Below are 26048 nucleotides of genomic sequence, written 5' to 3' on the forward strand. Positions count from 1 at the left end.
GAAAAATAGCTGCAGACAGTTCTGTGCCGCCATCTGTCTTTTAGTGTCCGAACGCAGCAACACAAAAAGCGCTGTGGACGCCGCTGTCCTTGCTTCAGCGAGAGCGGCCTCAGCGGCCTCGCCCGCTTATCTGTTTTTTCAGCAGCGTCGGCTCCGGCGGACGCATTTGTTGCTGCGACGCTCGTCTTATCTTTTTTCTTTATCTTTCATCTGATCTTTCAACTCTCCTCTACCTGCCCATGGCAGCGGTGGTAGCTTGGCTCGAGCCAGTAGGCAGGCCAGTGCGATTTCCTTTTCATCCTTCTCTCAGTCACGACAACAACGCGCAGGCCGTGCCTCCTCGGGACTCCGACTGCACAGGCTCAACGAAAAAGAGAGCAAGTGCACTTGGCGGCCTCGGCAACGCTCTCTTCTGCACAAAAAAGGGGGTGCTTAGATTCGCATGCAAAGTTTTTCTTCAGAAATTTTTTTCCGAAAATAGGGGGGGTGCTTAGATTCGCGGGGTGCTTAGAATCGCGAAAATACGGTACATCCCGGCCTGCGTTTGCTGACGACCTTTTTTGACGGACGGTACGAGCCAGATGTCAGCCAGACGTCGTACGAAGCGGGGTCCTTCTAAAATTTGCGTCGTATAACCGAGGTTTTTAATGCATTGTCTCTATGGGGGTTTTGCCGGGACCGCACAAATTCGTCGTAAAATGCGGGTCGTCGCATGACCGGGGGACGTATAATCGAGGTTCCACTGTAGTAGTCCGTAAAAGCAAATAGTCCGCGCGTATTTTTATTTCTGCGGGCTTATTTTGCGGTTATATTATCTGCAAATGAAACTATTTATTCACGGAAACCTAAAAAACAAAATGAAGCGAAAGCAAAGCCTCCACGGAGCTGGCTGAAGGGCACTCCACGCGTTGGTCGACTCCGTCCACCGTTCGAGAGAGAATTAAAAAAAAAAAGGCGGGAGCCGGACATTAATTCGATTTAATTAGGGAAATCGGCCACAGAGGGCAATAAGTCGCAGTTTATAAGAATGCTAGGAACGTGTAGATTGAGTTCCCGCGGCAAAAAGACAAGTTCAGAATCCTCTTCAGTGCACCTTTAAGTATATATAACACATTACTGAAGAATCATAGAAAAGCAGCGCACTTTCTAGCAGTGATTGCTCAAAGTGAGCGGTCACCCATCTTATTCTCATCAGGGTGCAGACTGGGTCACATCGGCACTTCTCCCTTTTGCATGCGTGTCCTGTGATGCACGCAAGCACCACTTTCAGGTCACTGTAGCCAGAACTATGGTCGACGGCATTTGGATGCGCTAAAACTTGTGAATTCACTCTCCGCAATCTCGTGTAAAACACGAGAACCATTTCAATGGCCATTGAGTATTGCCGTGTAGCAGCAACACAACTCCTTCGAGTTCGATAGCGATTGAGAATCTCGAAGGCTCTCGACTCGATGGCCACTGAAACTGTCCATGTGACAGGCGTATAAAGTTGAAGGAGAAGCGTGGTTGGTGTGAGAGGGGAGTAGCAGTGGTTGAAAGCAACACTGCTGCAAACAGTCGCTGATCAACCAACGGGAGCGACTGGAGAAGTCTGGATGCCAATTAGTATGTGTTATGCCACCGGCTGGCCCAGCCAGTCATGTGGCCTTCATCAACTGCCTAGTCAGCTCACTACCTTCTGCACTGCTATTGCTCGCAGGAACTCCAGCTGATAAGTTCCCTGCAAACGTGCGCTATGGTATCTCATCCACTGGTTTTAAGGTTCTTTTGGTTTTTTTTTTTTTTAGGAAAGGATGTGGTGCAGTAATTGTCTTGCATCTCAGTGGACACATGAACCGCACCCGTAAGGGAAGGGAGGGAAGTGGGAGTGAAAGAAAGAGAGAAAGAGGCGCGTAGTGGAGGTCTCCGGAATAATTGTGACCACCTGGGGATCTTCAACGTGCACTGACATCGCACAGCACACGGGCGCCTCTTGGTAGACGAGCGCCCTAACCAGTGAGCCACCGTGGCGGGACTCTTATTCACTGCATCCTAACAGCTTGTCAAGGATTCAACCCTGCAAGGCTGCTTCATCGAACGGGTGCAAGTGCTGCAATACCGCATATGAAGGTGGGCTGCATCCCAAGTTCTACTTTGATTGCAAAAAGATTGTCGACGTCGCAACAAACGCACCTATTCTTAATGAACTCCCTTAAGGTGCAATTAAAATTGGTGCAATTAATCGACCGACCAGATGCCGATATCCCAAGACGAATTTCTAGGTTCGCCTCAGTAGAAATGATTAGGCTGCATGGACGCAATTGAATGCGCAGTGCCCCATGAATAGTGTTCATTTATGGGGCCAAGAACAAAGGGAGATGCCGTCGAACATTCACGTTACCATAAGAATTGTGGTAGCGCATCGTAGGTGCAATCCTGGCATGACCTGACTTCACCTCGGACGATTTTGTAGGTGCAAATGATGACGCCGACATCACAAAACCATGCACTGACTGCATGTGAAATACGAGCATTGCGCGATTGTCGGGAATCTGGTCACAGCAAAGATGCAGCAGGGGCGTGATTACGAGTCACTCAAAATCGTCTCAATCGGAAAGAGTCTCAAAAAGTGTCTCACTTGCCCCGTTACTATTGGTCGGCCGTGACCAGCGGCCATATTGATTTTTACGTCACCAGCCGACGTCATAAACGTGCAGAAGTGTTGACGTTGCTTACATAATTATGTGAGCCAATTGAGACGATTTTTTGCGACTGGAACGAGTGGTCTCACACCGTTTGAGACAGAAAATGGCAGTTGTTTACATCGCCGGTGGCCGCGTGAGCAATGGTGTAAGAGGGTGCATGAAGACTGTTTTGGCGTGCAGGACGAGTTGTTCCAACGTTTTGACATAGGAAGGAGACTGCACAATGGCTGTGCGACGAACTCGCCATTGAACTTGGAGGTGTGCGGGTGAGTGCGCGGTCAGTGGAGCGGCAAGTGCTGTGCGCGCCTTCGCCGCCGGTGGGTTTCAAGACACCGTAGGAAATGAAGTAAACGTCGGCGTAGCCCAACCGACTGTGAGCAAGTGTTTGCGGTGAGCTGCGGAGACCACTGTCAAAGTTCAGTCGCGGAAAGTGCGCGCTTTCCGGCGAGACCCCCAAGACAAGGCAGCGGCGGAGGAGGGCTTCCTTCGCTTAAACTTTCGCCACCGCAGTATCCCCGGCGGCGCCATCCGAGCATCATCTGAATGGAACGGCAACAACGCCAACACGAATATCAAGTGCTTAGCCCAAAGCGGGCGGCATGAGTTGGTTACGAGGCGGAAGAGTGATTGTTGCTGCAGTGACCGGCGGGCCGGCTCATAATTCCCGCAGTGATTGCAAGCTCCCAGCAGCTGCACCGGTCTCCTCCCGTATGTTGGCAGTTGCTGCAGTGTGATTATTCATGGTTGCCTGGTATTTTCTAAACAAAAATAAATAGACCCACGCATCGCCCTTAGAGCACATTTGCCATCGATAGCAGGCTCGGTGAGTTCACAATGGTGAGTCACGGAGGTCGCGCGACAGTCTTAAATCGATTTGTTACGCTCCCTCCCCGCTTTACATGTGCTTCAGAAACTGTAACTAATTGACCGAAATCGGTCGCGCGATTATAGTGCCTACAATACTAGCGTGACGTTTGCAACTCGCCAGTGTGAACTTGCCTTAAGGGGGGACACTGGTCTTAGACCTATTTTCCTTATTTTTAGTCCAATCCTAATGAAACTGTACCACCTTGCTCAGTTTTTTATGCTGATTTCAACAATGAAATTACCTTTTTCACAAATTAGTGGGTTCCCAAGATAATTTTAATTAGTCATTCATTAGTACCTCGGTGCAAAAAAAACTGCTCAATAAAGAATAATTTTTAATCCATGGCTACATAGTATGGTGACTAAAGAGTGCAATAATCAAAATCATTTTTCCAATTTACACTCATTAGTAATCTTACAGCACTTGGAATATCAATGTTCAAGGTGTGTATGTAATGCACCGATAAACTTTGCAAAGTTATAAAATTTTGAAGTGCGATTGAACAAATCTGCTTCGATTATTGCACACACTGTGCCTTCAGCTTCCCTTAGCAAACACTATGACATCTCTGTCTGTCCTAGATGTTGAGATATCGACATACTAAGACAGCCAGATGTCCAAAATTTTTATGCCATTAAATTGTCTGCTCCTGCACAAATTCAGCTCAAACGATGATCTGAATTGGATATTATGGTCAAAACGCTGATTTCTTGAAGGAAAAAATTGGTACAGTTGGAAAATAATAGCTCGAGATTCCACAAATGTCACTTCTTGAAAACCGATTTTTTGGTCATTTTTTGGTCTCAAAGACCAGTGTCCCCCCTTAAAGCTGCTTGCGCCGGTTTTCGAGCCAAGCGCTCCTTGCAAATTGATCTCGGCAGACCCGTAGCAATCACTGCCCTTGAACAGATTTTTCCGCGCACTTAAGTCGTCCGCACAGTACCTTGATTCTACGTAATGTGTAAAAAAAAAAGGACAGCCATCGAATCAGCTGATTTTTTTTCTGGCTGCCATGTTTACGATGGCTGAATATGTGGGTGGAGGGATAAGACTGAATCCTTTGAATCAGGTGGCAGCTCACGCCACCTAGTCGACGCTTTTCCAGCGTCAGCGCACCCTCGCGGCAGCAAAAGTGACTGAAGAGCAAACTTAAATGCAAAACTGAGGACGCTTCTTGTTTTGCTTCATGTTGTTAGGTTTGAAACATAGTTTGTTAGAAAAATAAAACATTGTTCATTTTATTAACGGCGTGTTTACAGCAAAATGTTAGCATACGGTCCCTTATTGCCAAACTAAATGCTTCCAGGGTGGCGCCCTGCAACTAGCCACCACAACCTCGCTGCTAATTGGTTGATCCTGCAGTCAGCGTCTCGCGGTGGCGTCATTCTGACGTCACAGTCTCAAAATTGAGACAAAAACTCGTAATCACACCCCAGGCCAACCTACCCCTGGTTGCCGTGAAATACAAGCATTGTGCGACAATCAGGAATCATTTGACCAACACAGTTCCCACTTCGAGTTATTGATGAATTCGCTCTCGCCCTACCATAAGCTTGCCGTCCCGGTTAGCTCAATTGGTAGAGCGACTACTCCGGTGAAGCGGTGGTCCCGGGTTAGAACCCCTGACCAGGACGAATTTTTCTTTAACTACGAAGTTTCTGAGAAAGCTGTACAACTTTCTGTTGTAGCCGTATGGCTGCGCTCGGGTGGATGTCAATGAGTAATTACTCCCTTATTACAAATCTACTCCACCTTGGGGGATTCCCCTAAACATTTGACCAATCAGGAATCTGATCAAAGAAATGACGGACAAGGCCAACCTACCCCTGGTTGCCACAGAATACGAGTATTGCGCGACTGTCAGGAATCTGATCACAGCAAAGACAGAGCAGGCCAACCTACCCCTGGTTGCCACAAAATACGAGCATTGCACAACTGTCAGGAATCTGATCAAAGCAATGACGGAGCAGGCCAACCTATCCTGGTTGCCACAGAATACGAGCATTGCACGACTGTCAGGAATCTGATCAAAGCAATGACGGAGCAGGCCAACCTACCCCTGTTTGCCATGAAATACAAGCACTGTGTAACAACCAGGAATCTGATCAAAGCAATGACAGAGAAGGCCAACCTACCCCTGGTTGCCACAGAATACGAGTATTGCGCGACTGTCAGGAATCTGATCACAGCAAAGACGGAGCAAGCCAACCTACCCCTGTTTGCCGTGAAATACAAGCATTGTGCGACAATCAGGAATCTGAACAAAGTAATGACGGAGCAGGCCAACCTATCCTGGTTGCCGTGAAATACAAGCACTGTGTAACAACCAGGAATCTGATCAAAGCAATGACAGAGGAGGACAACCTACCCCTGGTTGCCACAGAATATGAGTATTGCGCAACTGTCAGGAATCTGATCATAGCAAAGACAGAGAAGGCCAACCTACCCCTGGTTGCCACAGAATACGAGTATTGCGCGACTGTCAGGAATCTGTTCACAGCAAAGACGGAGCAAGCCAACCTACCCCTGTTTGCCGTGAAATACAAGCATTGTGCGACAATCAGGAATCTGATCAAAGCAATGACGAAGCAGGCTAACCTACCCCTGGTTACCGTGAAATACAAGCACTGTGTAACAACCAGGAATCTGATCAAAGCAATGACAGAGAAGGCCAACCTACCCCTGGTTGCCACAGAATACGAGTATTGTGCGACTGTCAGGAATCTGATCACAGCAAAGACGGAGCAAGCCAACCTACCCCTGTTTGCCGTGAAATACAAGCATTGTGCGACAATCAGGAATCTGATCAAAGTAATGACGGAGCAGGCCAACCTATCCTGGTTGCCGTGAAATACAAGCACTGTGTAACAACCAGGAATCTGATCAAAGCAATGACAGAGAAGGCCAACCTACCCCTGGTTGCCACAGAATACGAGTATTGCGCGACTGTCAGGAATCTGATCACAGCAAAGACGGAGTAAGCCAACCTACCCTTGTTTGCCGTGAAATACAAGCATTGTGCGACAATCAGGAATCTGATCAAAGCAATGACGAAGCAGGCTAACCTACCCCTGGTTGCCGTGAAATACAAGCACTGTGTAACAACCAGGAATCTGATCAAAGCAATGACAGAGAAGGCCCACCTACCCCTGGTTGCCACAGAATACGAGTATTGCGCGACTGTCAGGAATCTGGTCACAGCAAAGACGGAGCAAGCCAACCTACCCCTGTTTGCCGTGAAATACAAGCACTGTGTAACAACCAAGAATCTGATCAAAGCAATGACAGAGAAGGCCAACCTACCCCTGGTTGCCACAGAATACGAGTATTGCGCGACTGTCAGGAATCTGATCACAGCAAAGACAGAGCAAGCCAACCTACCCCTCGCCCAACTCGCCCATCAGCTCGTGCTTTCAACCTACCCCTGTTTGCGGTGAAATACAAGCATTGTGCGACAATAAGGAATCTGATCAAAGTAATGACGGAGCAGGCCAACCTACCCCTGTTATCCGTGAAATACAAGCATTGTACGACAATCAGGAATCTGATCAAAGCAATGACGGAGCAGGCCAACCTACCCCTGTTTGCAGTGAAATACAAGCATTGCGCGACTGTCAGGAATCTGATCACAGCAAAGACGGAGCAAGCCAACCTACCCCTGTTTGCCGTGAAATACAAGCATTGTGCGACAATCAGGAATCTGATCAAAGTAATGACGGAGCAGGCCCACCTACCCCTGGTTGCCACAGAATACGAGTATTGCGCGACTGTCAGGAATCTGGTCACAGCAAAGACGGAGCAAGCCAACCTACCCCTGTTTGCCGTGAAATACAAGCATTGTGCGACAATCAGGAATCTGATCAAAGCAATGACGGAGCAGGCCAACCTACCCCTGTTTGCCGTCAATGCTTTAAATGCGATTAGTTATATCATAACCCTAAAACAGGTTAAGCGCAAACAGTTGGGCTAGTTGGTGTGAGTTAACCTTGAGAAACAGCTTGAGAAACGGGACAAAAATCTCTGTCCGTCTTCCTTTTGTCATCTTTCATGCTGTTTCTCAAGATGAACCTAAAGCCACTAAAGCAGCTCGTCAGCAGCCAACTTCCGGTGGGGCTCACATAACTACGCTGGAGAGCTAGGAAAGCTTCTTGAGGGGGCTTGCTTTGAAGATTAAGACATGCCACCCTCAGTTCTCATAGAAATAAACGCCACGTCTGCCTTTGATGTTTCTGGATGTGATATCAGAAGCCCACTTACTACGAACTTTGGACAAAACAAACGCTGTCCGTACAACCATCAGGTTCGCTATAAATGGCCCAACTGTATTCTGAACGAACAAACGTAGCGTTTAAAACAGGACACAGAAAGATGAGGACAGGACGGGGCTTGTAGCCCCGTCCTGTCCTCATCTTTCTGTGTCCTGTTTTAAACGCTGCGTTTGTTCGTTCAGATTATGTATGACCAACTGGCCCCACAGTGTACTCTGTTAAAGCCCAACTGTATCCCTGTGTTGTGACTTTTTCTATGTTGTGTTATATGTTTCCTACTAAGGGTTTGATTGCATTTCTGGAATGTAGTGCCGTGAACAGGCTATGTGAGTCCATGTAGATTACGTTATTCTAAATGCTGTCATTAATTATTCTGCGTACAGCTACAGAGACAGCATAACATTTGGCAGTAAAAATAATGCACAGTTTGGCAACCTTTCTATATTTGCCAGTTTCTTTGTACTACCGCGCTTCCAACATAAACTGCTGTTTTGGAGCCGTTAGTGTAAAATTTGGTGTAGTTCACATATTTTTCTTGTAGTCCCAGGTATTCATGCAATATGTGTCATGTGGTACTTGCTTTTTTCAACAGTGTGTTAATGCGAAATCACAAACAATTGTAAGGGTATACCATGGAAGTATTGGATTGTTACCTGAGGCAATACTGGGAAGGGTATCCAGTAATTTTAGGTCTTGGCATTTATCCTCGAAGCTGAGTAACAAAGGTCTGATCGATTGGGGTTTACTGATGATGATGATGGGGGTGTTCTGGATGTGCATTTTGCGACTATTGGGTAACATTGATGTTTTCACAAGGATCGTATTTTCAGGACATATGAAATATTAGCCTAATATCAGAATGCTTTCAAAGGATTTAGCAAGGCAATGGGCCTGTAACTGCCGTGGGAAGTAGTAGGTACCTTCCCCAGCTTCAACAATGGTAGAATCTTTTCTCCAAGCCTGCGGTATTTCTCCTGATACCCATATTTTGTTAGAAAATTTCAGAAGTGCCTCTACAACGGGTTTGGAAAGATGAGCGAGCATTTCATAATGAATTTTACCTGGGCCTGGTGCTGTCTGTTCACATTACTTTGTTAATTTCTTGAAGTGCAATTAAACTATTGTATTCTTCGTGAGCAATGCAAGCTGTCAGCAGTTCTTGTCTTTCGGCTGTGTTTTTATACTTTAAAAATAATTATGTAGAGTGAGAACTGTAGATACAGTGGAAAAATGTTCTCCCCATATGTCTGCTTGTTTTCATACTTGTCTCTACACCAGGGGCTGTCACCAGGGGAACCCTGAACACAGGGACCAGCTGCCATTTAGTTTGTGAACCTCCTCCTCCATTTTTTTCGATGTGATTTGGCTGTTTATGGATGAAACTGATTCTGCCACTTTTCGGTTTTGCGATAAATGTATCAAGCTTTAGCTCGTTTCTTTTATTTTTGAAGTTTATAACATTCTTTTATGTGGGGTGTTTGCAAAATACGCCCCAAACTTCATTTTGTAGTTTCTTCGCTTCTTTGCAATCTCGTGTCCACCACACTTCATGGTTTTGCCATACTACCGTATTTACTCGCATAATGATCGCACTTTTTTTTTTTAAATTGACGCAAATTTAGGGGTACGATCATTACGCGGGGTAAATTTTTAACAGAAAAACTTCTGAGCACCGAAAACGCAACCAAGTTGCAGGCAGACAACCTTTGTCACACGTGCGCACTACCCGCGGTTACGCCGCTAAACGCAGTTATCGTGAACCGAGCTCAGCGATCTCGGCTTACGTCGTTAATCGAGAAGATAGTGCGAAAAGCGCACGAGCTGGCCCGCTTCAAGAAGTACATTCTTCACACTAAATCATGTTCCAAGAGCAACGCATCAAAACAGGTGGTGTGTATAGTGCTGCGCGACGGAGCTTTTATACAGCCATCGATCACGTCCGAAGGCGCAGCAACAGCGTACAACAGCAACGTCCCACGGCGCTCAAGCTACGCATTTTACCACTGTTACGCCGAAAAATCTCCGGTCCCTGTCGCATCGTTAAAGTATGTGACAAATTTGGAACGCTCACAGCACCAGATTCCGCGAGTTTACCGCATTGATGCCGCCCGTGAGCGCGGCAGACGACGGTGCTCTGTACTGCCTAGTCGTCGCTAGACCTAACTTGTTTCTTATCAAAGCCACAGTGGATGGCACTTTTGAATTTACCAACACTATAATGAACTGTCTGCTTATGGCGCTGCCTTACTGACAACCTAATTTTTTCGTATTAAAAGAAATTTATACGATCGATTTCAGCGACGCCTGAGCAGCGCAGCTGGCATGCAAGCAGATCAGTTGGTTGGTTTATGGGGTTTAACGTCCCAAAGCGACTAAGGCTATGAGAGACGCCGTAGTGGAGGGCTCCGGAAATTTCAACCACCAGGGGTTCTTTAACGTGCACTGACATCGCACAGCACACGGGCCTCTAGAATTTCTCCTCTAAAGAAATTCAACCGCCGCGGCTGGGATCGAACCCGCGTCTTTCGGGTCAGCAGCCGAGCACCATAACCACTGAGCCACCGCGGCGGCAAGCAGATCGGGTCAGTTTCGCTGCAACAGCGGCAGCTGCTACGCGGCTGCGAATGTAAAACTAGCTTGTATCACAGTTATTACTCCTACCAGCAACTCGATCCCCCGGAGCGATCCCCAAGGAGGATTCATTTTTAACATTCCCATATTCCAGGGCTTATTATTTACGAGAACAGGAAAGTTTAGCCGGATCACCGTGTCACTTCGTTCGTTGCATCGCAACCCGGAACGTTGGCGAGCCTTGTGACAACGGCGAACCGTGATTCGAAATAACCGTGGTTAAGTTTGGTATCCGCGGTTAAGCATAACCGCATTTAGACTGCCCGTGTGACCGCAGGTCAACCAACAGGCTTCTGCCGCTGTAATGCTGACAGAGCAAGATGGTCATCTGCATGTGCCATTTGCCAGACAGATGGCAAGTACGATCATTGTCAGCTAGACTTGACATCGTCGACAAATTGCAGTGGCAAGTTCGGGGTCCGATCATTACGCGGAAAATAAAAAAAAATTGAATTTTGCCAACAAAATTCGAGGGTGCGATCATTACACGAGTAAATACGGTACTCCTGAAGACTGAGGGATAGCCAAGTGTGCGGCATCAAGAATACAATTTGTGAACATTTCATTTATTTCATGACATTTTCTCAAAACTGTTCCTAAGCGGCTTGTGCTCTAAAAAGTTGCCAGTCTGCTGAACGAAGCTTCCAACACCGTTGTTTTGTCGGGGTGACTGATGGAGGGGACAACATTCAACAGGCAGATGATTGCTTCCATAGGGGTTGTGTAAAACTTCCCATTTAAAATCACTAAAAACAGACGGAGAACTAAAACACAAATCTAAAACGCTCATTTTTCCTGAGCTAGGAGAGCTACAAGTAGGTTCACCGGTGTTCAGTAAAAGACAGTATAAAATCCTCAATGGCACGACCTCTGGTATTGGTTTTCTCACTGTCAAACAAGAGTAAAATTTCTAACTACCAGGTATGGCTCCGGTAACTGTACTGAATTTCCTTATAAAGCACTTTTTCCAAGAAAAAAAAAAAAAAACATCAGCCCCAATAACCAGCAGTGGTCAAACAGTGTTATCAAATAAAGGAGTAATTGCTCCTTAGCAACCATCCAAGTTCCTTATGGGATTCCTTCTAGCACATCGGACAAACATGATTTCCACGTCGAGTTGATCAATTCAGAAGCTTTGCCTTGCCGTACGCTAGCCTTTCTGGTCAGCTTAGTTAGTACAACTAACTGCCTCAGGCAGGCATTGGTATTGAGTTCAATCCCTGGAGAAGGGCCAACTTACCTAAAACTATGAAGTAGCCGTATGGCTGCACTTGGGTGGATGCTAATTACTCCCTTATTTCAAATGGCCTCAAGTGCCACACCAACAGTACACCTCACTGCCCACACAATCCTTCCAAGCATGTCAGGATGTAAGAAGTAAAGAAAGTTGAACAATACGCACCTTTACCAGCATTTCAGTAACTTCAAAATGACCATAGGAACACGCATTATGCAAGGGAACCAGGCCACTGGAAGAGGTAACACAGCAACAAGTTAGCTGGCAATTAAAAAATATTCATTACTCAACTATGAGAACGACGATACACAAATGTATAAATGATGATGACGATTAGGGCCTTTCATTTTCGGGTAAAACCCAATTTTTCCAGATCCTTGCCCCCTGCAGTTTCTTCAGGTTAAACCTGATTTCTCCACGTAAATGCCGATTTTCCAGTTCACAAAGCTGAATACACTGCAACGAAAGAAAACCTTACACAGAACGCAGGAATGGCCAGATATCATTGCAGCGTACCGAAAGGTGCGTGGCGCACCTGCTGCTCGTGGCATTGGTGACAGCTATGCTGCTACCCTGCTGCTGGGCACCTTCCAAGTGCAAAACACACAGACAACAGCCACTAGAAGGGATACAGTGAGTGGAATGCCATTTTCAAGTAGGATAAGAAAAGCTCACTTCATGCAAAGTGTGCAATGCATAAATGCCCACTGCCCAGTGGGCATGCTCACACACTTATGATAACACAAACAAATTTTCTGGTCCTATTAAGTTCGTCTTAGAGGGAGTCTACCATCTACACTGAACAGAACTTGCACAGCATTACAAATGTTGGCATTTATTAGCAATACAGAAGAAGACCAAGGAAAACCACCATGGAAAAAATGGGTCTTCTTCTAAGCACAGTACACTCCAGCAGTGTTTTATTTTTACCAGAGCCCAAAGGCGTATTCCAACCAGCAAGCCACCGGCTGAAAATTCGAACAAGCTAGATTATTCTGATTTTTTCACAGCACCGTGACATGCCCCAAAGAACTAATGTATAAGAGCACCTCAAATTTTGGATGCATCTTAGCTGATTACTCGATTTTTCGAACCACCAACACCCAAGCTGCCATATAATGTGCACAGTGAAACCTCGTTAGTTCAAACTTCATGGGAGATTGAAACCCTGATCGAAAAAAGTAAAACTGAAGCTACAACTGAAGCTACTCTACTAAAAAACAGACATCTGAAAAAACAATAAGTCTATACGATAAAGGGAACTACAACGCAATAACTGAACATCTTAGCACTTTTTTTCCCGAATATGAATCCGCATTTCCCACTCGCTCAATTCATGAAAACTGGTCAATCTTCAAGAACAAATTAAACAGTCTCACTGATACGTTTGTCCCGACGATTACTTTTCACACTAACCGCAATAAACCCTGGTTTACTCGGCCCTTAAAACGCCTAAAAAACAAAAAGAAACGATTTTTTTGCTCCGCCAAACGCATCGACACGCCTGCCGCATGGGAAAAATATCACGAAATCGAAAAATTATACTTACATTCCGTTCGTGATGCCAAGCACTCATTTTATCACCGCGACTTACCAAACCTACTAATAAGCAACCCAAAGCAATTTTGGCAGGTCCTAAATCCTACGCACCGTTCCCATATTACGTTAACGAATGACTTGCATGAACCTGTTGCTGATAACGACTGTGCAGATGTTTTTAACAATGCATTCGCATCTGTGTTCACGACTGAGTTTGACGCGCCTCCACACTCATCATCCTCTAACTTGGAATCCTTCATGCCGGCTATCACCTTTAGCGAAGAAGGCATCTCATCCATAATTCGTAATACGAAACTGTCGTCTTCAGCTGGTACAGACCTAATCAATTCAAAACTTTTGAAGAATGTGAACACTATTCGTGCAGCCTATTTATGTCTTCTTTTTTCACAGTCACTGTCTTCAGGAATCATTCCAGCTGACTGGAAACAGGGCAAGGTCGTTCCAGTCTACAAATCGGGTAACAGAGACTCACCTTTGAATTACCGCCCCATTTCCTTAACTAGCGTACCGTGTAAAATAATGCAGCACTTCATATACTCACAAATCATCAACTTCCTTGACGCAAACGAATTTTTCCATCCTTCACAACACGGATTTCGCAAGGGCCTCTCATGCAAAACCCAACTAGCACTCTTTCTTCATGACTTACATGCTAACCTCGACCATAACATGCAGACAGATGCCATTTTTCTAGATTTTTAGAAAGCCTTTGACAAGGTCCCTCACCGCCGACTATTACTAAAACTTTCGCAGCTCAACCTACACGCTAATATTTTAAAATGGACTGAAGAATTTCTAACTAATCGTTCACAGTCTGTCTATGTTAACGGCCACCTGTCTAAGTCCATCCCAGTAACATCCGGTGTCCCACAAGGATCTGTCCTTGGTCCCCTTCTATTCTTAATATATATTAACGACTTGCCCATGCATGTTTCCTGCAACATTAGGATGTTCGCCGATGATTGTGTCATTTACCGTACCATTAACAATCGTGACGATCAACACACCCTTCAGGCAGATCTTAACAGTGTATTAAAGGGACACTGAGGAGAGCTCTATTAATATTTTTTTAATAGTAAAATCCGATAGTTCGGCATTTCATGGCTTTGTTGCCACTTGGCCGGCAGCGAAAGATGCATTTATTTCTAAGAAATTTGGATTCGAAGTTGAAAAAGTTTTTCCTGCCGCTCTGATTCAAAGTTGGGATTCTCCTATGACAACACACGACTAAGTGACGTGAAACACAACGTGAACATGACGTAACGCAGACTCCGTGATTTCTGGCAGCCAGCAGTGCGGCCCAGCAGCAGCCGAAAAGAAAGCTACCGCCGGCCGCACGTTGAAGGCATCTATCGGCTATTGCGGCCGTCGCTTCGTTTACGTTTGCACCGGTGTTTTGCCAGCGTTACAATGGATCCCATTTCTCGAAGTCGTCAACGAAGTTCTCGCAAATAGACACCTTTAGCATACCGTGTACCTTGTTACCGTTAGCGAAATACTGGGAGCCCGCATACCGCTCTGAGCAGGCGCTGATTGGTCCCGGCGCTGCAGGAACGCACGTAGCTGTCGGGTACGTGGCGCCATCTGGCGACGTCAAGGAGATTTGGGCATGCATTTGCTGCGCCTCAGTGATTCGTGGCTTCTCGTGTCCCAGTGTTGCAATGGTTCTAGCAACACTGTTTTGTCCTATGACGCCATGAAGCTTGTACTTGCGAGCTTGGCCTGTGGCGGCGATACCTGTATTTTGGTTCTTGCTCTTTTCTACGTTACAAGAGCTTTGTTGTCAGTATGAATGGCGTTTTTGTAATCAGGAGCTGGTATTCTGTCGATGCAAGTCAACTTCAATTTCTCCTCAGTGTCCCTTTAAACTAGTGCAATAATTGGTAGATGTCCCTTAATCCTACTAAATGCAAACTCATGTCTTTTTCTTGTCGTCGTAACCCTTATCGCTTTTATTACTCTGTTTCTAATACACCGATCGAGCTAACAGAATCGTATAAATATCTTGGAATCACCGTCTCTCCTGATCTCTCATGGTGCGCTCATATTAGTAACATCATTTCAGCATCAAATAAAACACTAGGTTTCCTGAAGCGTCACCTCCGTCTTGCCCCACCTGAGGTAAAGCTGCTCGCGTACAAATCATTGGTAAGACCAAAATTAGAATATGCATCTGCCATCTGGAACCCACATCAAGTATATCTAATCACTGCATTGGAATCTGTTCAAAATCGTGCCGTCCAGTTCATGCATTCCTCATAGTCGTACGACCCCAGTGTTTCAACTTTGAAAGTGAAATCCGGATTGCCACTCCTTTCATTTCGTCGCCGCATCGCTAGCCTCGCTCTTTTTCACGAGTTCTTTTATTCTTCCCTGAATCAAGCACCGTACATCACAGCCGCAGCACGCATATCTCACCGCACCAGTCATCCACTGCAAGTTGCACGCCCACCATCGCACACCACTTTTTCTGCATCGCTCTTTTCTCGAACAGCTTCAGACTGGAACGGCCTTCCCTATGACATCGTCGTCATCTGTTTTTCAAGCGCGTGTAACAGATCATCTTCAATGTTAATCATTGCTGTTTTTTCACATTTTCAAGTGTATTCCCACCCCTTATGTAACTTTAAGGAATACAACTGAACTGAACCCCTCAACCTGATTTTCTCCGTGGGTAGACACATTCTGTGAGCCGAGCCCTTTCATCCCTCCAGAAGGCAGCAGCAAAGTGCATAGGAGTGCATACAGACTGCGAGTGTAAGAAAATGGCGGTGAAGCGAAGAGCTCATACGCACGCGACAAAATGCACTGCAGCCTAGACTGTTCTACTGCAACACCGTCAAAACTTGCATTTTGATGACACACAAAACGTCTCATTATGTGCAAGCCACTGCAGAGTGCATGGCTATAGCGTAATAAGATTGCTTTCTGGCTCTAGTCACTTGGCCTAAATGCTAAGGCCAACGGAGGTCTTACTTCAGCCAGTCCTCAGTTCTTTCTAACCACCATTTGTGCCTTTTCGTTTTGGCCCTCCGTATGGCAGGCACAGCACAGTGCCGGCTGTGCCACGTGAATTTGCGAGTCTGGACTTAGTCCCAACCAGTGTGTTCATCCGTGACATGCTGACAGCAGTACAGCCATCAAACACCAAGCTCACAAAAGCGGTCACCGGCCATTTAAATTTGGAATCATGTGAAGCCTCACAATGTGCACAAAACTACTGGCCCCTTCCTCCAACATACTGGCAATTAGAAGTTGAAGTATAGTGATTTTTACGGTGAAATTAGATTTTTCGGACTGCCCGACTTTTCAGATGTTTTCGTGGTACCTAAAGAGTGCAAGAAATCAGTCTGCAATTATACCGTCAAATCCCATAAAAACAGAATTCATAGGACCCATAAAAAATTTCGTTGAAGAGGAAACCTCAATGTGAAATTAAACTACAATATTGACTAGTAATACTGGATGACTCACACATAACATTTACTTCCAAAATTTTCTTAGCTTTGCCCTTTGTTGTTTTGAAATCAGCATGATTTTCAGGGTACTCTGGAAATTTCGAACAGTGGAAGTATATACCTAACAAACACACTCCCTACACTGGCCACCGAAACGCATTTTCTTTTTCCACCAACGTTACAAAACTGGCCATTTTCGACATGAGAAAATTCGTACAGAGAGTGTGCTGCCTGTACGCATTTTGCTGTCGACGAGACACGCAGGGGTGGAAGCAGGCTCCAGCTTTTTGGAGCAGGCACAGGAGCAGCAAAAGTCCCATTTTGGAGCAGCTTTGGAGCAATTCGTAGCCTTTTTCAGAGCACTTTTGGAGCAGACTGGCGACATTTAAATGCGACTGAGAGCAATTTCGCTTGCAACTATTCCAAAAACTGCACGCACAAATATTGATCATGGATCCTACAGGACAGAATTAATCAAAAGGACTGCAATTGTTCTAAAGATGTTTGCTAGAGTTTATGAAAAAAAAATAGTCATGTCGCATCTACTACAAACAGTAGTTGCAGTACATTAGTTGTTATTCATTTCAGCTCAGAAGAAGAAAAGAAAACAACAACATAATGGGTGCAGTTCATCAAAAGAGTGCAGCAGAATCTCGAATATACTATGTCAGGACCGAAAAAAAAAGAATGCCTGCCAAAAAGGAGGATTTTAAAATTCGGAAAATTGCCGCAACCAAAGCAACAAGTAGGGGACTAACTTACCCTATTAGTCGCATATTTTTGCGCCCTCGCGTAAATGCGCACCCAGAATTTATTACCCAAGCATGTATGAAAAAAAAATGCACCAGCGTGCACACGGGTGCACGCAAGGCAGGCTGTGGAAGATCGGTGTGAACGCTTTGCAGTGTATGGCTGTGAAAGGTGCGAGCAGCGAGGGGACGCCGACAGCGCCTCTGTGAAGATGTAACCACGTAACTGGCCAGGCCAAGCCAAAGCAATGTCATAACTGCTGTGTGTGAGGTGCGTGCACGACGGGCAATAAGCCCGGTGCCCATTCCCTGGCAACTCCACGTGTAAGAAGTTCGTAATTCGTTTGTTAAATTAGCTCTGGTAAAGAAAATTATACTCGTGCGCAGTTTACCCGGCCCACTCGCGCTGGCGGTCGCTTTCCAGGACAAGGTGTCCGGAATCCTAAACAACTGAACCGCTGGCGTTTCGGTTTGCGCTAGTCAGCCGGGTCTATCGTAAGGACGCAGTTTTAGCACCATTTATCTCCACTGACTCCTGACTGCTAGCTCTACAATTGTATCGTTGCGCGTTTATTGCTTAAGCTGCGCATGTGGTGTCATACCATCCAGTGAAGACAGGGGTTGTGTCGACCTGTATATGGAATCTTCTTTTTTTTGACCAGCGAGGGGTGCAAGTGGGGGGGGGTTAACATATGCGCGACAATGTAGGGTATATATGCGCGTTATGACCTTGATGGAGTTTTCTTAGGATGCGTTTCGTGAAATCTCCGCATCTCTTTTTGGAGCCCTAAATTACTGAAAAAAAGTGCATAAATTATGCGAGTGAACCTGGTATCTCGTTGTCCGCACAATAAATACATCTTGCTATGTGAGGTAAGTACACAATTCCGGCCGCGCTGAAGTTATATTACCAGATAATAGTTAATTGCTCATGCTTGTGCAAGCCTCTCGTGACAGCCACACTGAGCACCACGAGCAGGGACCACACCACGAGCGAACCCAACTGTCGATGCGAATGCGGTTGCGTCCGTTTCATAGCGAGCGCCCAGTGTTGCCCAGCCGACAATAACACTCGGCTAAATTTAGCCTTGTATACTTGCAATGGGCGTAAATTGCCGTTTAGGCGCAACTTGACACAGGAGATGAAATTGGCACAGCATGGCGCAATTGGCGCAGCACGCGTGTCCTGATGTTGCATGCACATCAAAATAGATGCTTTGTACGCTAGTTTTTGGATACTGATGCTTTTGACACTGACGACTCGAACAGGCAGCCCATAATTTGCAAACATGTGCCGACCGCCGGCAGAGGCAATAGATTGGTTACGCACAGTTTGCTAGGTGCCACTAGGCCCAGCGTGCTCCGCACTGAAGCTGCAGCAAAAGTACTTTGGAGCTAGCCACTGCGTATCATAAGAGGTCTACCCTTGTTACCTGCTACCACCAACACAGTAACTTCGCATTAAAATGAACATACAACTGAGCGAGGGAAAAAGTGGGCCTGCCCAGAACCGCATAACACCAATGGCCAGAGGCCGCATGCGCGGAGTCCGAGCTGTTGCAGAATCGTCACTTCCAGTCGTGCGCCTGATCGCATCTTTAAGTGCACATGTCTGGGAATTAATCACGATTCTGCGGGGAATGTCAGCGGAGCCACTGAAAGTTCAAAGCGACTTCGCTGGCCATTTCTGATGAAGCCATACTGCGCAAAAAAAAAAAAACACAGCCTTTGCCGGAGGTCCAAGAGCGCGAGTGGTCTAACGCGCGCAACTAGTATGCATGCTCGAGTCCAGGCCCGAACTTTCGGAGTCCTGTCACTCGCCTGTGCGGCGCTAACGCGCTTCAGCTTCGGGAGGGCCTGATTGGCTGGTTCTCCGCCGGGCCATTGCCGGTGACGACGCGCGATGAGCCACAGACATGCAACCTGCGTCATCACGATGTGCTCCGTGCATTCCCCATCCTCCCTTAACCCTTTGGTTGGCCGTGCGGCATGCGATCGTCCTTAGCTGTGTTATCAAGCGCATATGCAGTTTTTGCTTTGCGCGCGCGGCTCCACAGGCCCGCTTTTGGGTGCTGCAGCTGGGCTATGGGCTGTACTGGCGTCTGGGGATTAGTCCAGTATTCTGTAATGCAGCTTTCTGTGTAGTAAACACTAGCGCTCTAAGATAACTGTGCCTTTCCTCCCTCAGATCGAAAGCGCAAGCGTGCCACAAATGCTGGCTGTGTCCTCAGCTTGTTCTGGCTCAAACACGCGTTATGTGGGCGAAGTACCACTGAACTAACACCTGGCATAGGTTGGAAAACCCCACAAAGCACTGCTCCAATTTGGACATTAATTATTAGCAAAGAAATTGTTTAGTACGCTGAAAAACACTAAGATACTCTACACGATTTCTGACCATGTGGAACTGTCACAATAAATCATCGTAAAAAGTCTGCCGAATTTTCAAAGATAAAAACAGGAAAGTCCAATCCTAGTTTTAAGATGGAAGCCCAATTTTCACACAATATGCAGCAACTATCATTTATCACAGTCCCATTTCTTACACGGATGTTCCACGTCATATTCTCATCTAAGTTTACAACCTAGCTATTGAAATCACAAAAAGTAGTGGCATTATTGCAAAACTAAAGAAGAAAAAAAACTGCTTGATCCAGTACAGTACTGCATAATTTGGGCCTTCCGTTTTCGGGTCAAACCTAATTTTACCCGATTACTGCACCTCACAAAGATTTCTTAAAAACCAGGTCAAACTTGATTTCTGCCCGAAATTAAGCCTTAGCTTCCCTGCGGACAAAGCTGAAGACACCACAGAACATACTGTGCAGACACCCACAGGAATGTGTTAAACTCCTTCAATGCTTTTCATTCATGACAGATTATTTGAGACTAAGTTCGGACAGTACTCGAGTAAAACCTTTAAAAAATTGCAGCCGACTAGGGCGACACACCTCACCGTGCGTCCCCAGTGGGCCGAAGAGCCAGCCTTCAAGCTTACCTCGTCTGCCCAGCAGGGTAGGGGTCAAGCAGTGAGGTGTGTAGCCCTAGTCGGCTGCGAGCAGCGATTTTTTAAAAATTATTTCTAAATTATAGGAGCCATGCACAGCCTTTAAATTTCACTCGAATACCCACAAAGACCGCCTCTACAGATCTGTTGCACTAGAATATGACCATTGAAATCATCTTAGGGTCCCTTTAAGGACCATCGATTATTTTGCCTTCACATTATATGCCCTGTCCAAGCCCATATCTTCCTCTCGACTTCAACTAGGATGCGATTAACCCGCGTCAGACCCCCGACTCACTCCGCCCGTTTCCAGTCTCTTCATGTTACACCTATCATTTTCCTTTCCATAGCTCACTACGTTGGCCTCAAGGGGGATGAGGGTCTCAGTTTTTATGCGTAGCATATTGCAATCACTCAGTTCAGCCCTTGGGCGCGGTCGGGCAGCCACCAAACCACGTGACGTGACGTGGTTTGGTGACGTCTCGTGACGTCGTCACCAAACCACATAAAAAAAAGAAAAAAGAAAAAGAAATTTAAAAAATAAATAAATAAAGAAAAACAAAAACAAAAAGGACGGATGAGCATGGTGGCGGTTGCCACCGCCCCGTTTCAAAGGGGGTGCTCCTATCCATCCATCCATACGTCACGGAGGAAAAGCTGCTGAGAAAATCGAGTGCCGCCAAGCAATTCCTCGCGCAAAAAGACCGCGCAATATGCAACGCATTCTTGGCTTAACCAAGCTAAGCCTGGGCATCTTTTTTTTTTATTTGTTAACATATCTTTCTGAAACTTAGCATCTAGGTATATCATTGAATGCTGATTTCGAACATGCATTTAGATTTCAAATATCTCAGCTGGAAGTAAATATATTGCAAAATAAAATATCCTAATTAGGTCATTTCTTATAGGCCTTTAGAGTAATTTATCAGTTAAAGATTCTTTAAGAATAAGCAGAAATTTGCAAAGGCCCAAAGCACATTCTAAAAAGCTAACAAAATGTCTATAAAATCATTTTGTTGATCATGAATAAATAACGAAGTTGGAAAGAAAAAATGATGTGGCAGTAACTAGCCCACACTTGGCCTAATTGCTAATATATCATGTTTAAAGGAAAAAAGAAACCTTTAGGATGTGCGGTGGACCCTTGGAAATGCTTGCATATCCTCAAAAAAGCTTTTTTTAAATGATAAATTACAAAGGCGCGCAAGAAATGGCCTAATTTGGATGTTATTTTGAGATAAATTTTCTTCCAGGTGAGATAGTTGAAATCTAAATGCATATTTGAAATCAGCATTCTATGATACATCTGTGTGCCAAGTTTCAACACGTTATGTTGACAAATAAAAAAGTTTTTAAGACCCTCATCCCCCCTTAAGTTGAACCCATTTCGTTAGCCTGCAAGATGCGCAACCTAAGATAGAGCTGTTATATACTTTTCTCTTGAGGGATATTGGTAAACTGCTATTCATGATCTGAGAGAACCTGCCAAATGCGCTCCACCCCATTCTTATTCTTCTAGTTATTTCAATCTCGTGTTTCAGATCTGCGGTCACTACCTGCCCTGAGTAGACGTATTCCCTTACCACTTCCAGCTTCTCGCTACCAACTGCAAACAGCGGTTTTATTCCAATACTGCTGAACATTACATTAGTTTTCTGCATATCATTTTCAGACTCACTGATCTGCTCTGTCTCTCAGAGTCATTGGTCATGCTTTTCAATTCTACCCCCGAGTGACTTAGCAAGGCAGCGTCATCAGCAAATCGCAGATTACTAAGATATTCGCCATTAACTCTTATCCCCAACTGTTCCCACTGAAGGCCCCGGAATACCTCCTGTAAACAGGCGGTGAGTAGCATTGGCGAGATGATGCCTCCCTGCCCGACACCCCTCCTTATTGAAATTTGAGAACCATGGTGGCTACGCAACCATCATAGATATCTTCCAGTATTTTTACATAAGGTTCTTCTACACCCTGATTCCGCAATGCCTGCATGACTGCTGAGGTTTCGACTGAGTCAATACGATCAATGAAGGCTATAGGGATTTCTCTATCACCTTATTTATAGTGTGAACATGGTCTATTTACCGAGTATCCTTTACAAAAGCCAGCCTGATCTTCTCGCTGATTGAAGTTAAGGTTTTCCTGGCTATTAGCAATTACCTCATTAAATACCTTGCAGGCAACAGACAGCAAACTGATCGGTCCGTAATCTTCCAAGTCCTTGACATCTTTTTTCTTATGAATTAGCAGGATGTTAGCGTTCTTCCAAGCTTCTGGCATGCTCGAGGTGATAAGGCATTGCATAGCCCAATCTCTCCTCCGTCCTTCAATAGGTTTGCTGTTACCCGATCCTCACCAGCTGCTTTCCCCCTTTGCATTGCTCCTAAGGCTTTCATCCCCTCATAACTGGCGGGTTGTCTTAGTGCTGTGCGCTACTGTCTCTCTCATTAACGTCCCGGTTAATAGGCTACTGAATAGATTTGTGTAGAACTCTTCGGCTACTTTAGCTATCTTACCCATACTGCTAATGACATTGCCCTCTTTGTCTATTAATGCATACATCTGGTTTTCACCTATGCCTATGGCTCCACTGCTTTTAGGCTACCTCCATTCTTTAGAGCATGCTCAATTCTCTCCATATTAAACTTCCTTATGTCAGCTACTTTGCGCTTATTTATTAACTTTGGCAGCCCCGCCAGTTCTATTCTCTCTGTTGGGTTCGATGCTTTCATGCTTTGCCATCAGATTTTCTGTCACCTGAGAGAGCTTGCCGGTATCCTGTCTAACCATCCAACCGCCTACTTCTACTGTGCACTCCGTAATGATACCTGTGAGACTATCTTTCATTGCTTGGACCCTAAGGTCAACTCTCGTCTATTAGAATCTAGAAACTACATCTTGCATCTACGAGGGAACAGGGGCCTCTTGTGAGACACTCCAGTCAGCAGCTGGTAAGACCGTAATTGTTACGGCAGTGTGGCTGCACCGCAAAGCATTTTCAGAGAACTGGCTGTATGAAGAAAGAAAAGGAAAGTAAACAAACCAAAAGAGCCACCATCACTGCCTCACGCAGAAAGACTGTTGACAGAATCAAGAAGCGACAGAAATAGGGAGGACAGACACGTGCTGCAGCCACCTGCACCAAAACGACGACAATGACCGCAGCAAAAACCAAATACCCACACAATTAAAATTTTGACGCAACAAACCTCCATGTAGCGAATTCCTTGATATTACGAAGCTTTAGCACAGACTTCACAAGGTCAACACCGAGTTTGTGTGACCTTGAGGGTGACCCTGGCCGCGACTGACATTCGAATCCACGGTGGCGCAGCTTCGCTGGCAACTACACGAGAGCACAATGCTATCGCCGCAGCCGACCACGCCTCGTGCTAAGCTGCAACACACACTCGCGAGCAGTGCATTGCACGTCATCATCTTCATCAACTAATACTACTGGAATGAAGATCATCATGCGCCGACGGCAACGACAACGAAGCTCTTGAGGCGGCCAGTGCTGGAGAACTCCTATGCCTACTAGCTACAGTCGAACCCCGCTACAACAGAATTTACACTCCAACGAAATACAGTAAAAGCTCGTTAACTCGAATTTCACGGGACCGGGGAAAAAGTTCGAATTATCCGATGTTCGAATTATCGAATGGCCGCACAAAAACCGGCAAGAACCATTTGCACTATGGTATACGTACTCGTGCAACGAACCCATTCACATAATGAACCCACCCACCCACTATTTATGCCTAAGAATTTGAAAAAAAAAAAAAAAAGCATCAGTCAACGCTTCCCTCCCTTTCACACAGTCACAGTCCACAATGCATTTCTTGGCAGTGCGCCAAGATGCCGCTCAGCGATAACATAACATCCCGGTGTGTGGTGTGTTTACCTTTTGGTGTGTGGTGTGTTTACGTTTTGACGTTAGCTCTAGCAAGGGGGGAAGCGAAATTGGCAGAGTGCCAGCGCTTGTATGGTTGTGAAAGCTTCGTTTTCAGTAGGTTCGCCTTATGGTGCCATGGGCGATTGGAGCGGACGCCTTCTACTGCCACTCAATCATGGGAACGAAACACGCGGTAGCAGCAGCAAACGCCTTTTGCAGCGAAGAACGATGCTAAAAGCCGGCGTCATGATCGCGGCTGATCGCGTGCTTCCGTTGGCGACTGATGGGTGGAAGGATGGGCGACACTAGCAAAGAAAAAAAAAGTTTTTCGCGCGTAATTTGTAGCGCCCGTCCAAAGTCATAGCCATAGCCTTCGTGGGCTTTAGCTGGGACCGCGCCGTACTTATCCATATTTCCAAATTAACAGGGCTCGAATTAACGAGTATTTTTTTTTATTTCTCCTTTGGGCAACATACAGGTATTGCCCATAAGGCAAGACAAAAGGAGGTGATGAACCTCCTGAGTGGGTCTTGTCCTCGCCTGGGTACAGCAGCAGGAGCGGTATTGCATTATACAACAAAAAAAAGACTAACTTTGCCGTCATTTAAACAACAGACGCATCATAAACAGTTCTTGTAAATATACACAGATAAGAAAAATAATGCGCACTAAATCATATGCAAAATTGATACAAAAATGCACTACAGAAGGGTTGTTCGAACCGTAAACATAACAGTACATCAAACGGAACCAGAAGTAAGCATTTTGTCGTCTAGGACACAACGTTATACAAAAGGAAAGACGAACAGATGCATTTAAAACCCCTGGGCGTGGAACTATTTTTAGCAGCATCTATTACAAATGGATGAGAATTACACAACAACATGATTTGGTACTCGATTGTGTTCCGTAGTTAGTACAACGCCTATTTACCACAACAGAAGTCTGATGCAAGCTGTAGCCAGTAGATCTATTTAGGTACATGTTAAAAAAATTTATATAATTTTTGCCAGTTGCCAGTTCCGGAGGTTGTGCGGAAGAGAGGGTAGGCAGCAGCCACCGCCGCTGCCAACCCCTACCCTCCAGTGCTGCCGGCTGCCGCGCTGGTGATGGCACCATTAAGGCTTTACCCACTCTTCTGCGGTTTCATCTGGTTCCATCTTCTGTCCCCGTTTAGGACGTGCGCAGCCACTAACTATGCGGAGGTGCTTTTTTAATTTTTTTTTTTTGGCCACGTGCTATGCGCCAAGCTGCCCAGATGTGGCGGCGCGTAGTTCAAATTATCCGTAGCGGAACCGACTCGCTTTCGAATTAACGGGCTTTTTTATACACAGATCTCTACGGAGCTTGGCCGGGCCAAGTAGTGTAGTTCGATTTATCCAAAAATTCGAATTATCAAGGTTCAAATTAACGAGCTTTCACTTTATTTCCAATTCCTCGTCAGCTCACCATAGAAAGTTTGGTTTATTGGTTTATTAGGGTTTAACGTCCCAAAACAACTCAGGCTATGAGGGACGCCGTAGTGAAGGGCTCCGAAAATTTCAACCACCTGGGGTTCTTTAATGTGCACTGACATAGCACAGTACACGGGCCTCTAGAATTTCGCCTCCATCGAAATTCGGCCACCGCGGCCGGGATCGAACTCGCGTCTTTCGGGCCAGTAGCCGAGCGCTGTAACCACTGAGCCA

The 26048-nt window shown here is 45.8% G+C and overlaps 1 protein-coding gene across 10 annotated transcripts in view; it reads right to left on the reverse strand.

Moving 5' to 3' along the window:
• The window catches only part of Tnks (tankyrase), a 242880-nt gene that overhangs the window by 194203 nt on the left and 22629 nt on the right, over window positions 1-26048 (reverse strand). For all 10 annotated transcript variants that reach the window (XM_089578276.1, XM_089578274.1, XM_089578278.1 and 7 more), the window contains exon 5: window positions 11854-11920. In XM_089578276.1, the coding sequence (XP_089434402.1) occupies window positions 11854-11920 (67 nt within the window). The remainder of the gene's footprint in view (window positions 1-11853; window positions 11921-26048) is intronic.

Source organism: Amblyomma mixtum, chromosome 3 (genome assembly GCF_055824585.1).
Source record: "Amblyomma mixtum isolate Tamu chromosome 3, ASM5582458v1, whole genome shotgun sequence".
Taxonomy (NCBI): Eukaryota; Metazoa; Arthropoda; class Arachnida; order Ixodida; family Ixodidae; genus Amblyomma; species Amblyomma mixtum.